This window comes from Festucalex cinctus, chromosome 7 (assembly GCF_051991245.1).
Source record: "Festucalex cinctus isolate MCC-2025b chromosome 7, RoL_Fcin_1.0, whole genome shotgun sequence".
In the NCBI taxonomy this organism is placed as follows: domain Eukaryota; kingdom Metazoa; phylum Chordata; class Actinopteri; order Syngnathiformes; family Syngnathidae; genus Festucalex; species Festucalex cinctus.
In genome coordinates this window covers 1,414,590-1,431,682 of record NC_135417.1, presented here as the reverse complement: position 1 = coordinate 1,431,682, position 17,093 = coordinate 1,414,590, and the positions used below count along the sequence as shown (strand labels likewise).

General features: G+C 39.5%; 1 protein-coding gene across 1 annotated transcript in view; it reads left to right on the top strand.

Moving 5' to 3' along the window:
• thsd7ab (thrombospondin, type I, domain containing 7Ab) overlaps positions 1-17,093 on the top strand; it is a 126,861-nt gene that overhangs the window by 106,706 nt on the left and 3,062 nt on the right. The window contains exons 23-32 of the mRNA XM_077527223.1: positions 202-355; positions 2,500-2,641; positions 4,256-4,371; positions 4,834-4,951; positions 6,026-6,171; positions 8,130-8,310; positions 12,706-12,879; positions 14,081-14,179; positions 15,622-15,704; positions 15,785-15,998. Of these exons, the coding sequence (XP_077383349.1) occupies positions 202-355; positions 2,500-2,641; positions 4,256-4,371; positions 4,834-4,951; positions 6,026-6,171; positions 8,130-8,310; positions 12,706-12,879; positions 14,081-14,179; positions 15,622-15,704; positions 15,785-15,998 (1,427 nt within the window). The remainder of the gene's footprint in view (positions 1-201; positions 356-2,499; positions 2,642-4,255; positions 4,372-4,833; positions 4,952-6,025; positions 6,172-8,129; positions 8,311-12,705; positions 12,880-14,080; positions 14,180-15,621; positions 15,705-15,784; positions 15,999-17,093) is intronic.

Here is a 17,093-nt window from a genome sequence, read left to right as displayed (position 1 = left end):
CACAATCCACAAATCAATTTAGTCTCATGTGCAACCGCTCGTGTTCTTTCTGGAGAACACGACGTCTAATACTGAACCTAACTTGACTAACAGAATGACCAACAACTTGCTAAATGGTCAACTCACTAAACATCTATCGGTCTACTTAACTATTTGTGTCGCTCCAACTGTGTGTCCTAATTGAGCTCTGGTTGTGGACAGGTGCATGCTCAACACGATCGACGGGCCCTCAGAGGCGGTGGAGGACTACCTTTGCGACCCCGAGGAGATGCCCCTGGGGGCCCGGGAGAGCCGGCTGCCTTGCCCCGAAGACTGTGTCCTCAACGACTGGGGCCCCTGGACCCGCTGCAGCCTGGTGAGAACACACAAAAGCTCGCCTAATGTCACTAATATTTACTGGGAGGCGGCGTTGTGTTTGTCAAGAAGAGTGACTTGTTTTTTGGAAGAGACGTGTGCACTGAGATGTTGCGGGAAAAGTGCTCGATACGTCACACATACACACACTTCATAGTGTATTCATCTGGGGAGGCGGAGTGAATGATGACACACCACACTCAAACCTACACACACTACCAAAGAAAAAATCCACATCGCTGTGTTAATGTAACCGCATTAATAACTACTAGCGTCCCTGAGTACAAGGTGTCTGCAGATCCTCAAAAAGTCTTAACACTTAATCCGTAGAATACATCCGAAGAAGCGGGTTATCAACAGGCCCTCAAAAATGGTCTACAGCCGAACGAAGGCCTCCACCAAAATAAACAATTCCTTTGACTTAAGAAATGCATATGATAATGTCCTGTGCCAGTTTACATCCAAAGTAGGTCCAGACTGCTACCCACAGTAGGTTAACCAACTGACCAATAAAACCACTAATTGTATCATCAAATCATAAAAAAAATGACTTAATACATAACTAATTGAGTGACTGATTGACTGACCAAGTAACCAACAAATCAGCTAATTAGTTAACTGACTGACCAACTTACTGACCCAACACATCTAACTAACTAACTAACTAACTAACTAAACTAATAGGAATGTAACCATATCCAAACATCACGATACGATATTATCACAATATGAAGGTCACGATAAAATAATTAGCACCATATTGTGGGGGGTTGGCGATATTTAAAAAATATCACAATATTGTAAAAAAAAAAAAGAACTCATACTAAAAAAAAATCACAATATTGTTCTTTTGTATATAACAGTAATGCATATAAATCACCTACAATCGCTAATAACAATATCAGGGCACTTACTTGCTAATGCAAGCACACATTGATCGCTTCACAAGCAAATTAGGTTCCCTTTCATCTGACAATTAGCATAGATTTTAAACATAGAAGGCCCAAACATCCCTAATGAAAATTAAATTGCACTAATAAACTAGCCACTAGAGGGTGCTAGAACTGCACAAATGGAAATCAACCTGACTTTTTTTAACAGATGTGTTCCCTTTAAATATTGGGAACATGACGACGACGATATTGAGGCAGTTTTAATATCACGATATCACGATATTGCCCATATCGTTACATCCCTACTAACTAACTAACGAACTGATCAAATAATCTAAAACTAACTTACTAAACCACTGACAACCGACCAATCTACTGGCTAACCAACTAACCAATTGGCCAACGAACCTAATAACTACATGACCAAACTAACCAACTATCCAACTAACTAACCAACCAGCCAATATGATGACTACAAAAAGACAATATTTAGTGGCTGAGACAAGGTTAGTTCAAGTTTCGGCTGCTGTTCCAGCCATTAAATTGGTTTCTGCACAGCCGAAACTCCTGGAGAAACATTCCACAAAGAGATAGTGGAAACTTCTGCTTCCTTCCCCACACTTGTGTTATAATATTTTGAATCAATATGAATCTCGCACTCAGATGCCGTCGTCACCCTTGAAAGTTAGCGACCATTTTGGCTCTCATCTTTTCCACTCGTCGTTCCGTAAGCGTCCTCGTTGGATATGGGAACATTTCCCAGGAGGAGGCAACGCTCTGAGTCGTTAGCGCACTTCCCCAATTCACGACGCCTAATTGGACCGCAGGGCTCTTGAGTCAAGAGCAAAAAAAGGAGAAATGCGTCGTCTTTTTATATTTTGATGAAGAAACGTTCCCAGAAAGATGAACTTAGACGCGGGGAAGTGAACCAGATTGTGGCGGCAGGTTAACCTGGGAAAGAAGAAACAGTTGGATGTGATGAAAGAGCATTAGGTTGATTACTAAGTTAGTTGGGCAATCGGATACTGGGTTGGTCAATCGTTAGTTGGTCAATAGGTTGGTTGGTTAGTTGGTTGGCTAATAAGTTGATGAATTAGTTAGTTGGTGGGTCGTTTGATTAGTGAAATTCTTGGTAAGTTGCTCAGCTGCCCAGTTTTCACGTGTCTCAGTGTTTGTGCTCGAATTGTAAAAGAATTGAAGCACAAGCATGTTTAGAAGAAGAAGTAAACGTCCGCTTGTTGTCGGGTTTCAGCCTTGCGCCAGAAGCAACGGTCGCATTCGTGCTGCGTACACGTTACGATCGCCTACCGTGGGAAGACTTTGTCCCGACACCACCGAAGAAGAACCCTGCAGCCTGAACCTCAACTGCTTCAACTACTTCTACAACATCACAGGTAAGCCCTGCCTTAGTAGCATAGCATTAGCATCTATAGCTAACAGCAGCATAGCTTTATTTGTACGGCTGGTTATCGATTCACAATTTTGATTCACAAGAGTTCAGTTTTCCCAGTTCGAAATGCTTCGATTTTGATTAAATGATCTAGTTTATTGATGAAAGTAACGTGTTATAATCACTTAAGTGTTACACAAACATTGACATCAGCCAGGATGAGGTGAAAATACTTCCATAATTCTAATTCAATAATTGTAAATAAAGATTCTGAAGCGTCTTAAAGTTCAATCAGTCAGGTCTTTCATAAATGTAAGAAAATACTTTTAAATTCATGTGAGCAATAAATTTCAAGAAAACAGTACAAACCTTTAAAATTCTGTTTTATTATGACTTTATGGGGAAAAAAAGCGCTATTAAAATAATCTATTTATGGTTTTATGAATTTATTAGGCTCAAAAAGGAAAATTATTATTATTTGATTTTTTTTTTTTTTAAACCCAGCCGTATTTATTTGCCTACATAGGTATATTAGAGCAGACAAACAATGTTGCTTTTTGAGATGGCCATATGCAAGCTTGGATTTTTTTTTTTTTTTTTTTTTTTTTTTTCAGCATTTTGGTTAACTAATACAAGTCCTTTTTACTTTTGAGCAGAAAATGTGTCAGTTATGACAACTGACTAATTGGGACGGCTGAATAGCTTTATTTAGAATCTGCTCGTATCTGAGTAAGTTTTCTTTGCAAGTATGCCATGTTCATGCTGCAGGTGAATTCCAATTTTATCCAGACCAAAAAAAATGTTCTGTGAGGTTTGCAATCATGTTGCCTACATGGACATGTTCTCGGCCCCACACACCCACACGCAACTCCACCTTCCACATATAATGTTTCATTCCAACCAAGCGCATCATTGAATCAAAGCCACGGTGGAAAGCATCCAAGCTACACCTTCTCATCTCGTGTTCTTTATCCCTTTCCGTCCCCAGAGTAGTGCACCTCACCTCACAGCAGGAACACACAAACGCACGCACACACTGCTTGTGTTGTTGTTTTCATAAATGAATTGACTGTAGCTAAAAACAGATGCAGTTGTTTTTGTCAGCTTGGAGTCGGTGGTGGCCTCCCCGGTTTTTTTGTTTTTATGCAAAGTGGCATGCATGTGAAACATTTAAAAACAGCCACATTGTTGTTTGTGAGAGAAACCAGTTATTTTGGGGCTCAACCACACAGTTGTGTGAAACCCTTGATTTTATTCAGTTGCACCATGCACCTTACATGTAGTAGGAATCTTTTTTTTTTTTTAAACAATTTCAAAATATCAGTCAACAGCATTTAGAAAAATTGGGACGAGCCTTGATTTACTTAGTTTTTTTTTTTTTATGAAATTATGCCAGAAAAATTGGGATTGAGCCTTGATTTACTTTTTTTTTTTTTTTTTTTTTTTTTTTTTTTTTTTTAATGAAATGATGCCAGAAAAATTGGGATTGAGCCTTGATTTACTTTTTTTTTTTTTTTTTTTTTATGAAATGATGAGACATGAAATCTGCCTAGCAACTGATGACCAAAGCAATTTTGTTGCTATTTAAAATGTATACATATATTTTTTTTAATGTCAGATTGGAGCACATGTCAGCTGAGTGCAAACGCCGTGTGCGGGCAGGGAATCAAGACGCGCATGCTGGACTGCGTTCGCAGCGATGGCAAATCGGTGGACATCAAGTTCTGTGAGGAGGTGAGTCACCTTTGACCTCTCCTCGTTTTACTTAATGACAGTGTGAAATATCGTGCAGTATTCCCATGTGTGCAGATGTGTCGCTTCAGGCCGGCCGGGGATTTGTGTTCATTTATAACAAGTCTCTGGTTCCTGTAATTGTAAAAACATTGTAGCATAACGTCAAAATGTTGTAGCATAATGATGTGGCATAATGGCCTAGCATCACACCATAGGGTCACATTGTAGCATCGTAGCATAATAACACAGCATAACATGGTGTAATAACAATGTAATAACAGTATAATAACAGCAGAATCCTAGCCGCCAACATTAGCTTCATGCCATGCTATACTTTTGTGCTGTGACGCCACTCTAGGATGTGACGCTGTAATGTCACTATGGTGTCGCACTATAATGTCACGCTATGTTGTTACACCTTGTTCTCACACCACATTGTTACATAACGATATTCCACTACAGCTGAACCTGGAGAAGAAGTGGCAAATGAACATCTCCTGCGTGGTGGAGTGTCCCGTCAACTGCCAGCTGTCAGAGTGGTCGACCTGGTCCGAGTGCTCGCAGACGTGCGGTCTAGATGGTCAGTGACGTGTGACACTTTGATGCACTAAAATGTTGCGCTATTGATATGCCAAAAATTAATGTGACACAAGCTAGCTAGCAAGCTAATATGGCGGTCTTCAATTTCACTCTGCCTTAATCAGTCGGCCGCAAAAAGTTGGTCAAAATTAGTATTGACGATGAGCAAAAAACTAGAAGCAGAAAACTTTCAAAATACTGAAAATACTTTATTTACTAATACTTGACCAATCAAATTAACTGTATGGATAAAATAAATAGGAGGATCTAAATGAAGTGTCTCTGTTCACAAAAAGTTGGTTCAATCAAGCCATTGGAAATGGGGAAATATTGGGGGGGAAATGAACTTTTCAAATAAAAAATCCAAATGAAAGTTAGAAAAAAATTGGATCATGTTGATGGCAATTGATAAAACAGGACATAGAAACTTACCACAACCACAAACTATTCAAATCAGTGCCCTTTCTTCACAAAAAGTTGACCAATCGCAGCAATTGGGAAAAAAATAGGAAACGTCATTGGTTTGAAAAAGTTAGACAGTCAAACTAATGGCCATGGAAAAAGCAACAGAAGGTAGAACCTAAAGAATAAAAGATCAAAATGATTGCTGGCTGGCTTTTAGTTTTGGTACATTGTATAACCCCCCCCCTCTCATCCATGTTGGTTTGATTGACCAATCAAATGTGTGCGTGCGTGCACCCGAGTGTGTGTTTCTCTGGATAGGAGTGTGTGCGTGGGATGAAAGGTTCCTCCGGTTGTCAAAGTGCGTGTGCATGAGATGGAATTGGGGTCGCTTTCAAACGTGCACTGTTACGTAACGAGTTCTATTTTTAGACTTGCGCTTGTCTGTCATGTGATCAATCCACTGCATTCATTCGTTCTGAAAAAGTTTGCCGATTGATGAAGTGAAAGAGTAAAAACGCAATTAAGGCATACAACACGTTCACTGTGACAAAATGAAACTTTTTAGAAAGGTTCTTCTTTTGTTACTGTAAAGACAGATGCAGAATACACAAATATTGAAGTATTATGACTGACTGGCTGATGATGTTGTTTCATTGGGCGTGGTCTCCAGGCAAGATGTGGCGTCAGAGGTCCGTCGTCCAAGCCTCGCAGGGTGACGGTCGTCCGTGTTCGTCGCCGATGGTGCAGTGGAAACCGTGTCCGGTGCGGCCTTGCTACCGATGGCAGTACAGCGCGTGGTCAGAGTGCCGCGTGGAGGTTTGTGCAAGCACTTGATGCATGCGGACCATTCAACAATTTTCAATTGAAAATGGGTTATTTTAGTATTTGTTCTTATCAAAGCACACACCAAAATACTGAATTTTTGGCTTTGAGTTATCTCCTTACATGTGCATAGTGTCCACTTGCGGGATTTTCCTCCCTCTGATTCCCTCCCCCCAATTAGCAGCATAAATGTTTTACAAAATCTGTAATGAAAGTAATTTCCACATCCGGTTTGGAAACGATGTTATAATCGCAAGCACAGTTTTGATGTCTTTATATTCTGCGAGTGAAACTCTATTTACCCTCTCCCACATGTAATCGCATTCCATCGCTGCTGTTTGTTTACAGTCTGGTCAGTGGGCAAATCTGACCCAAATCCACATTATTAATATGAATGATTAATAGCTGCATTATGTCGCAAAACTGTTTTCTTAAAGCCCCCTTAGGGGCTGCATAGAGGACTGACTTTGATTTGATTATTTAATAGATCCTGTTCATGTGACTCAGACATTTGCCATTGCTATGTATAATATGACGGACATCATTTAGTGATTTGGTGATGGATGGTGATCATGCCACTGACTTATTGTAGCAACTAACAAGCTAGCGTAGCTTTGCTGATGTTTGTTATGAAGCTCCAGGGCCACATAAGCATGGAAAATTAAATACAGTAGTGGCTTGAGATATGAGTTTAATTCATTGGCCTTTTTTTCAATTTAATATTTTTTATCTTAGACAATAATTGAAATATTCCAAAGTCGGTCAATATTTTTTTGTTGTTGTTGTTGTGTTAGATTAAAAACGAATTAAAAAAAATAATGGTTCACTTTTTCGTTTTGTTGATTGCCAATTAAAATGAAAATACATCAGTGTTAGCTTTACTTTGTCTTTTGACTAAAATTAATTAAAGTTTTAGTCATAATTTAGTCATCTGATTGTATTTTAGTTTAAATGAAATTTTAGTCGACGAAAATAAAGAGCAATTTTAATCAACTAAATTTAAGATTTAGTCCATGTGTTCCTTCAACATACATTTCAGTTTTTATACAACAAATTAAAACACATCAATTTGTAACTGTAATTTAACACGCAAGACACATTTAACACAACAGTGTCTTTATTAAAATTTGTTGCAATAAACATGTTGAACTGACAATAATATGGTCTTAAAACTTAAATAAAACTAAAACTAAATTTAAAAAAAGTGTAATTGCCGAAGATTAAGCTTACAGTAAAACATGTTTGAAAATTTAAAAAAAAAAAAGTGCAGTGAACAGTTTTTATGTGGTTCTTTTCTCCCACCCACATTTCATTCCTTCTTTTGATTGGATTTTGTGAATTTTCATCACGGTGTTGTTTTCGTTTTAGTCATTGACAAAATTGTCAGTCCATTTAGTTATTGTCATCGTCTCAATGATTGGCTTCTATTTTAGTTTTCGTTTAATTTTCATCTAAAAAAAAATTTCGTGATGAAAAATATGACACCCTCGTGAGGAGCAAACGGTTAAGAAAATGGATGGATGGATGGATGAAAAATATGACAAAAATCTTTTGTCGACAAATTTATCACTGTAATACATGGATTATCTAGTCTCGCTCAAAAAATGTTTTGATGACTGGCAGTAAATCAGTACATTGGCGTCATAAAGCAAAAAACGATGAGCAAAGAGAAATGTGGGCTCAATGGCCCATTTAGCTGAGTTGTTCCTCTAAATTAATTTTATGCAATGTCCAATTATCAAACCTTTCCCTTAATAACACTTCATGTCCAGTATGAAATATTAAGTCAAATCAAAGTTAGCCGCCATGATCCGCCACACGCTGTGATGAAAACTACAAATCTGAGCAATTTACACAATTTTTTTTATGGCCGACTCCCTGTTCGTTTTTGGTGATGGATTCTCATGGACACTTTCATCTGCATCAGCTGCTGGTCTCGATGTATTTTTCAGAGCGTGGTGTGCGGTCACGGCACACGTTACCGCAACCTCACCTGCTTCGTGTCGGACGGCAGCAATGGCGAGCAGGACAGTGGCGGCCAAGTGGATGAGGAGCTGTGCGGCGGTCTGGAGTTGTCCGTGGGTGGAGACAAACGCATTCGGCTGAAGGAGGCCTGCATGCTTCCTTGCCCTGGTGAGGATTTCTTTCCACTTGTAAGCCCTTGCTTTTTTTTTTTTGCTTTTTTTTTCTAAATTGCATTTCAGATTCATCAGTTTGGTGGTAGGGCTGCACAATTACTTAATATTTTAATATGTATATATTAAATATAAAACTTTAATTGGGCGCTCCAAAATTGTCCCTAGGTGTGCTTGTGAGTGTGGATGTTGTTCGTCTCTGTGTGCGCTGCGGTTGGCTGGCAACCAGTTCAGGGTGTCCCCCGCCTACTGCCAAGAGCCAACTGAGATAGGCGCCAGCACCCCCCGCGACCCTTGTGAGGCCAAGAAAATGGATGGATGGATGGATACTGGCTGTTCCTGCGTGTTTTGGCCTCTTGGGGGCAATGTGGTCCATGGTGTACACTCTTACAATGAGACCAGAAGAAGGTTGAGGTTGAATTCTATTAAAATAACTTATTTTTCCACAAACTGGGAAAAAAAAAATCTGCATTTTAGTAGTATTATCTTACCTGTGGGTTTGTATTTCCGCAGCATCTGTGAGTGAATATTCGTTACTTGAAGGACTATAACTCCCGAAATTGATGCTAACTTCCTGTTAGCATTTGAATGGGATCCGCCATTCACTTCGATTAGCATTAGCGCTAGGCTCGTGATGAAGAGCAAAGCATGTTTTGTATTTAAATACACACTGTATGTAATTCTCCTTATCGTGTGTTTAGTTTTACTGTCAACTCCAAGTGGAGTGCCATTAAACAGCTTAAAGGACGCTTAAGGATGACAAAAATCACACTGATTCTTTCTGGGCTAGCTACAAGCTACACGGTGCATTCAGGGTACTTTCACAACATAGGGAACTTGTAAACGCGCTGCAGTGCTCTGCACATTAATCATTTTTTGTTAATCATTACATTTTAATGATCGAGAGAAGCCATAATAGATCGTCCAGCCCGAATTGGTGGTAATGTTTGGAGTAACTGATGCTCTGATGGTAACTTAATTTCTTACAGTGCTGTAATAAAGTTGGGATTCACTGAATCGGGTTTATTTTCTGGAGTGCTGGCTGTCATCATGATGACAGGCGCCTGTCATGTGTCAGCTTTGACGGGATCTTTGCTCCCAAAAGCCTGACAGGACACAGCAACGCTCGTGAAATTTGTCGTCGTTTCCGTTCTAAGCTGCGCATCCGCCATCAGCGCCTCGGTTAGACAAGAAGAAGGTCGACCGAAGACCCAATTTAGCACCGTGCTCGATAAGCCAGGTGAATGTTAGCACAGTGCAGCTTACATTTGAGTCAGTGTTGTTGTGTCAGCACTCCCTGAAGGGAAATTAGTTAGAGCGAGCTCTGCCAAAAAGAGCAAACACAAAGCTGCTGCTGCTTCGTTTCCAAAGTGTCTAATTTAACTCGTCACAGATTGTTCAGCATTCTGGGGCAGAATAACACGATCGGTTTCTTTTAAGAGGGGACAGACAGATTTAAAAACAAAAAAAAAAAAAAAAAACAGCAACGACAAAATTAGCTGGTAAAAAAAATGTTAGGTAAACACTATATTAAAAAGTACAAAGAACAAAAAGTTGCTGTCTTATACAGTGAAACTAAATCATGATAGTTTCTTTTCCAAGTTCTAGTCCGCACTCGAGCAGAATTTTGACCAGCTGGATCCTTTTAGGTCACCATTAAAAGTAGCACTAAAAGTTGTGGTCTTTTACAGCAAACCTAAAAGTGGAAATGTTCTCAATCTGGTTCTAGTCGGCACTCGCACTGCATTCTTGACTAAATTTTGCTGTCTTTTACAGTAACGCAAGGCAGATTTGGAACCTTTTCCTAGTTCTCGTCAGGCGTTCAAGCAGGCTTGTAGACCAGCTGCAGTAACCTTTCTGTTTGGTTTTTGAAATGGTACCACAAACTAAAAGTCTTTTAAGGTGACTCTAATACACGAAAGTCTCTTCTCCTGGTTCTCGTCAGCACTCAAGCAGCATTCTGGGCCAAATTGGCTTATTCTTTTTAAAAAATAAAAAATAAATAAAAGTACCATAAGCTAAATTTTGCTGTCATTTACAGTAACGCCAAGACAAAACAATTATAGACTTATTTCCTAGTTCTCGTTGGCACTCGAGCTGTATTCTGGACCAACTAGAGTTCTTTATAGGTAAAAGTACCTCAAACTAAATGTTGCTATCTTTTACAGTAATGCTTAAACAAGACAACTATAGACTCATCAACAACTTGTAATCAATATTTGAGCAGCACAGTGCTAATAAAAGAATTAATTTATGGACTTTTCTCCGAGTTCTTGTTGGCACTCGAGCAGCATTGTAGACCAGCTGCATTATATTTATAGAAATCTTTTAGCTTCTTGAAAAAGTAGCGTGAGCCAAAAGATGCCGTCTTTTACAGTGAAACTAACAAATGAAAGTTTATGCTTGTAGTTTTAGTCAGCACTCGAGCTACATTCTGTACTAACTGCATAATTATTTCAGGGGGAAAAAAACTATCATAAACTAAGTGTTGCTGTCTTTTGCAGTAACGCTACTAAACAAACAATTATTGACTCGTTTCCTCATTCTAGTCTGCACTGGAGCAGCATTCAAGATCAGCTGAAACATTTGGCAAAATGTACCATGCACTTAAGGTTGCTTTCTCTGACAGTAAAGCTTATACAAGACAATTAGTGACTCTTCTCCTAGTTCTAGTCGTCACTCAAACAGCATACACGACTAGCTGAAGTATCTGGAAAAAAAGTAACAAGTGAACTAAGGACTCTTCCATTAATTCTAGTCGGCACTCAAGACCAGCTGGAGCATCTCTACAGAAGCCTTTTAGTTTCTTTAAATTTTGGAGGTGAGGAGAGTCTGCCTGCTGGCTGGAAGGCGGCGAGACACATCAGATGGCAGGAAGTTGACTCGCATGGGAATTCTGAAACACACACGCACACGTTCGTGCACTCTTGACCCGTGCTCCACTTTCTTTTTCGTTATTTGACGAGCTGCTCTTGTCAGCTGTCGTGAAATCCGACCTGCGCCGCATCCCGATTCCTTTCTACCGCCTCCTCCGCCTGCCGCTTCTTAAGAATTCCAAACACGTCTCACCTCATTCATCCAATTCCCACGCAGCTCACCTCTGATGATCCCGGCTGTTAGCACAGCGACATTGTACAGGAAATGAATAGAAGGCTGGAGGCCGCGCAGACATTGCAACGGTCATCGTCAATTATCCGCCAAAGATTGGAGCTAATTGATTCTGTCCGTTTTTTTTTTCCAAGCCGCGAGTTTGAAGCCGGCGAGAATTGAAACACGTAATTAACCTTTAAAGCGGTTAGGGGGGTGTGAAGAAAAACAGCAGCCTGTTAGGACAAGTAATCATGCAGCAGTGATATTTGCCTAGCGGCGGGTGGACAATTTAATACGCAAGACATCAATGCCAAAACAACAGTTCAAAAGTTCAGTTCAATCATAATTGCCATACTTTCCTTTGGACTTTTGTACTCTCACCAAATCGACAAATCGTCATTGTTTAATATTGTTCTTTCTGTGTCCGTCCCTTATAAATAATAATAAAAAAAATAGCAAATGAGACAGGAACTTTTGCAGTAAAGGTCATCCTTCCTGTTGCGTGGAATGTTTGATGTGTAGCTTTCCTAAAGAATGCGCCAAGAGTAACTGGAAAAACGTAAAAAAAAGATAATAATATAAAATAAAATAAAATAATAATAATAAAATAAAAACAAATAAATACATAAATAAATAGTGTAAAAATCATTCTTAATATTAGACCTGGAATAAACGGACTTTAACGGACAGAAAATGGTGTCGAATCCACTCAAGACGTAACCACACAAGACTGGAACAGGCTAACATACGTGCCTATGTGGCCACCATGTTGGTAGTGGCCATGTTCCCATTGAAGGCAATGCATGGGAGTATGTGGCGGCCATGTTGGTAGGGGCGACAGAAAAGGTCATGGAAAGGGCATTTGGCCCAAAAAATAGTATAATAATAATAATAATCCATCCATCCATTTTCTTGACCGCTTATTCCTCACAAGGGTCGCGGGGGGTGCTGGCGCCTATCTCAGCTGGCTCTGGGCAGTAGGCGGGGTACACCCTGAACTGGTTGCCAGCCAATCGCTGGGAAATAATAATAATAATAATAATGATAATAATAATAATGTGACTGGTTTTGCGATTTTTTTAATGTTCTCACCAGGCTATTTCAAAATAAAATACCACCTACGGGTTAATAATTATTATTATTAACCCATAGGTGGTATTTTATTTTGGACTCTATTGGGTGTTTTTAGGCCACAAAACCAAGTAATTTAACAGCTCATGGATGGCCCCCTCCTTCCCATGAGTCCATTAAATCAAGGTTTTAAGTCAAACCCCGACCAGGTGTTTGTTTTTTGTCTTACCAGGCGAGTGCTACCTGATGGAGTGGTCCGACTGGAGCTCCTGCGTCAGCATCTGCGTCAAAGGGGCCGGCGTGGACTTCGGTTCGGTTCAGGTGCGCTCACGAGCCGTCTTAGCCCAGGAGCCAGAGAACCTGCAACTGTGTCCTGACCAGGCTTGGGAGTCGCAACCCTGCACAGGTAAATGTCAAGTCATACTGATGATCAAACTAAACTGCCATGCTCCTTCCACATGCCATGATGAAAATGAGAATTCTTCACAATTTATATCCAGCCATCTTTATACTTTACATGGCTTGGATTTGGTTTGTCTTTGAAGGAGCTCTGGAAATGCAAATTGCTCTAAAATGTCAGACTTCCAGTGCCTTTTGGGGTGTGGCTTTTTTTTAAGGCTTTTTTGGTGGATCTAGGCTGAATTTTCCACAAAAAAAACAAAAACAAAAAAAAGTCAGGATTGGTATCAGGATGTACATAAAGGACCCAAACCAAATTCACTAACTTGTCTGTCTTTTCAAGTATGGCTTCTTCAGGCTTTTTTTGTTGGTCTATTTTGGATAAACATGCCTACCACACTTCATAGTAAAACCGGCTTTGGGGGCTGAATTTTCCAAAAATCGCAGGATCGATATCGAGCCATAGGCGCCTCAGTTTCCACCAGGATGTACTGGACCCAAACCAAACTGGCCAGCTTCCTGTGCCTTTTCAGGCATAACTTCATGAGACTTTTTTTTTGTGGGTCTATTCCAGATAGACATACCTACTAAATTTCAAGTTCCAAAGTTCATCTGGCTTCAGGGGCTCAATTTTCAAAGGCGACAGTGTCGCTATCGAGCCCTACCAGACTCCATTTCCACCAGAATCTCTTTCAAGGGCCCAAACATTGACGGTACACTTTTTATCCATATTTGGGCATCGAGACTCTTTTGTGGATCTAATCTTGACAGACATGCCTACCAAATTTCATGTTGCTAAGTCAAACTGGTTTTGGGGGCTCAATTTTCACTAAAATTGCAGGTCGGCTATCAAAAATCTCCCCGATTCAATTTCCGCCAGGATGCTTGTGATGTCGAGAGAGGCTGAAGTGGCGTGAGCTCCTTCAGATGAACGAGAGCCTCTCGATGACGAGCGGAGATAGCGGCGCACGCCTTTTCTTTGTTCAAGGTTAAATTGTTCATTTCCTCTGGCTGAGTCTGCAGAGACGCTGATACTGATATCATCTCTCAGCACCACTGATAGACGCTCATTAAGCCCGGGCTCGCAGTGAACATTAAAACACTCCGCTGCACTCTTTTGACATTTGGACCATTACAAGTCCGCAACTTCTCAATTGCCTTGTGATCATTCGTCTTCACATGATTTTTATTTATTTTTTTAATTTTAGGAGGCGAATGTTTGGAGTACAAGTGGCTGAGCAGCTTTCGGCCTAACTCCTCGCGACCGTTCATCTGGTGTCAGCGCTCTGACGGACTCAATGTCACTGGTAAGAACATTACAGTCACTCTCAAATAAACACAAAGTATTAAGAAACTCGACTTTTAAAGCCTCCGTACACGTTTGCATGATGGCAGAACTTTTCAACTTAAGAACTCATGACTTACCCATCACAACATTGGGAAGCCAGGGTGCTCCTGCTGATAAACTCATGTCGAGGTTTTCTCTGGTTGCTGCTAAATGGCCGGATGGACGATGATAAATTGTGAAAGATTTGAGTGAAGTTTGATGACTTGCCAAAAAACACCAAAAACTCGAATCAAAAGTTCAATGTCAGCACTTAGGGATGTAATGATATCGAAATATCACGATACGATATTATCACTATGTGAGGCTCACGATACGATAATTATCACAATATTGTGGGGAGGTTGGCGATATTTAAAAAAGATCACAATGTTGTAAAAAAATGAGCTCATACTAAAAAAAAGCACAATGTTGTGCTTTTGTACATAACAGCAATACAATTAAACAACCTTCAATCTCTACTAACACTTAATATTGAGGCACTTACTCACCTAATGTAAGCATTGAATTCGTCCACATATTGACTCGCTTCACAAGCATATTGCAATCCCCTTCATCTGACAGTTAGTGATTTTAAACATAGAAGGGCTAAAACATCCCGAATGAAAATTAAACTGCACTAAAAAACTAGCCACCAGAGGGTGCTAGAACTGCACAAATGGAAATCAACCTGACTTTTTTAACAGATGTGTGGCTTTTAAATATCGTGAACATGACGATGATATTTTGGCAGTTTTAATATCTCGATATTGCCATTATCATTACATCCCTAGTCAGCGCCAGTTTAAACTTTTGAAAATTCAGTTTCATTTCGCAAAACGAAATTTGGTAGACATTTTTGTATCGCTCCTGTGTTTTGTGTGCCATCACGTGTCTTAGCATCTCATCTTTGTTGTACATGAAAACGTGCTTGTACTTTTGTACTTTTGTACTTTTTTTGTATGTTCTTTTATGTTTTATATTTGTTATTGCATCATAATCTTTCACATCTTGTTTAGGTTGAAAAAGAAGTGGTGAAGGCAGATTTTTTTGTATTTGTCGTTTCTGAACAGATAATTACTTTTTTCACTTTGCTTAAGAAAGTACAAAAAAAAATGTTAATGTTGTAATGTCTGTGGAGTAAAAACATTGATAAAATATTTTGTATTTATCAATAAACTTCATTCAAATTTTGTCATTTGTTTAAAAAACAACACAAAAACACTTAAAGGTTGAAAATTGATTGTGAATAAGCAATTTGATGATACAGCTACCTTAATTTAAAAAATATATATATTTTATGCCATAATTTTCAAATCGGTATCGGCGGTATCGGTATCTGTATTTACTTGGTATCCGATTGATACCAAAATTTGCAGTATCGCACACCACTATTGGATGTTTCGATGTTGTTTTATCCCTTAGGGGGCTGCCTTCCCGCCACCCCCGTGATGGACGACAGCTCGTGCGACCCGCCATGCGTCCCCCCAACGTCTTACTGCAGCGAGGTCAGTCAACAGGAAGTCAAGTCATACATTCGAAACACAAAATGCAGCAAAATCTATCAGTCCCGTGGTGCCCCCTGCAGGCGGGAGTGTGCATGTGCGAGGAAGGCTACACGGAGGTGCTGTCGTCCGGTGGGCTCCTGGACCAGTGCGCCCCCATCCCCGTCCTGGAAATTCCCACGGCGGGAGACAAGAAGGGGGATGTCAAGACCAGCCGCGCCATCAACCCCACCCTGACTGCCACCACGCAGCCAGGACGCTCGGGACGTACCTGGTACCTGCAACCCTACGGACCAGGTCACAAACTGCTTTATTTATGTTGCGCAACTAGCGTGAGGACGAAACTAACAAGGCTAAATAATATGCATGGATAGTTTTTGGTTAGGAGTCAGCTAATGATCACTGAGCTGAGGTTTTTGAACATTGTTGGGAGGCGTATTTTCCCAAATATTGTGGTATGTTCCACCTTAGCTGCTCAAAAAAAAAAACAAAAAAAAACCTACAAATAAAAAATGTAGTGCACATGTAAAAAAAAATACTAACAAAAATACTTCATTGATTAAAAATGAAACATGTATTTTTCCCTAATAAATGATTATTAATATTACAATAAATACACAATTGTCTAAAACAGTGCTGTTTTATTTAACAAATATTTTGATAATGCAGTGATTAAAACATGAAAATAAAACAAAAATAAATTTCTTAAATCTGATCACAAATGATATTTAAAAAACAAATAAAAAAAATAGAAATAGATAAGCCCAGAAATAAAATGTTTAAAATGTTTGTTCCATTGGCACTATTAATTAAAAAAATATATATATATATCCCCCTAAAAACAAACAAGTCATAAAATCAATCTAGAAATAAGTAAAATCATATATATATATATATATATATATATATATATATATATATATATATATATATATATATATGTGTGTATATATATATATATATATATATATATATATATATATGTGTGTATATATATATATATGTGTGTGTATATATATATATATGTGTGTGTATATATATATATATGTGTGTGTATATATATATATATGTGTGTGTATATATATATATATATATATATATATGTGTGTATATGTGTGGCGGCACGGTAGTCGAGTGGTTAGCACGTCCGCTTCCCAGTTCTGAGGTCTCCGGTTCGAGTCCAGGCTCGGACCCTCCTGGGTGGAGTTTGCATGTTCTCCCCGTGCCCGCGTGGGTCTTCTCCGGGTACTCCGGTCTCCTCCCACATTCCAAAGACATGCATGGCAGGTTAATTGGGCGCTCCAAATTGTCCCTAGGTGTGCGTGTGAGTGTGGATGGTTGTTCGTCTCTGTGTGCCCTGCGATTGGTTGGCAACCAGTCCAGGGTGTCCCC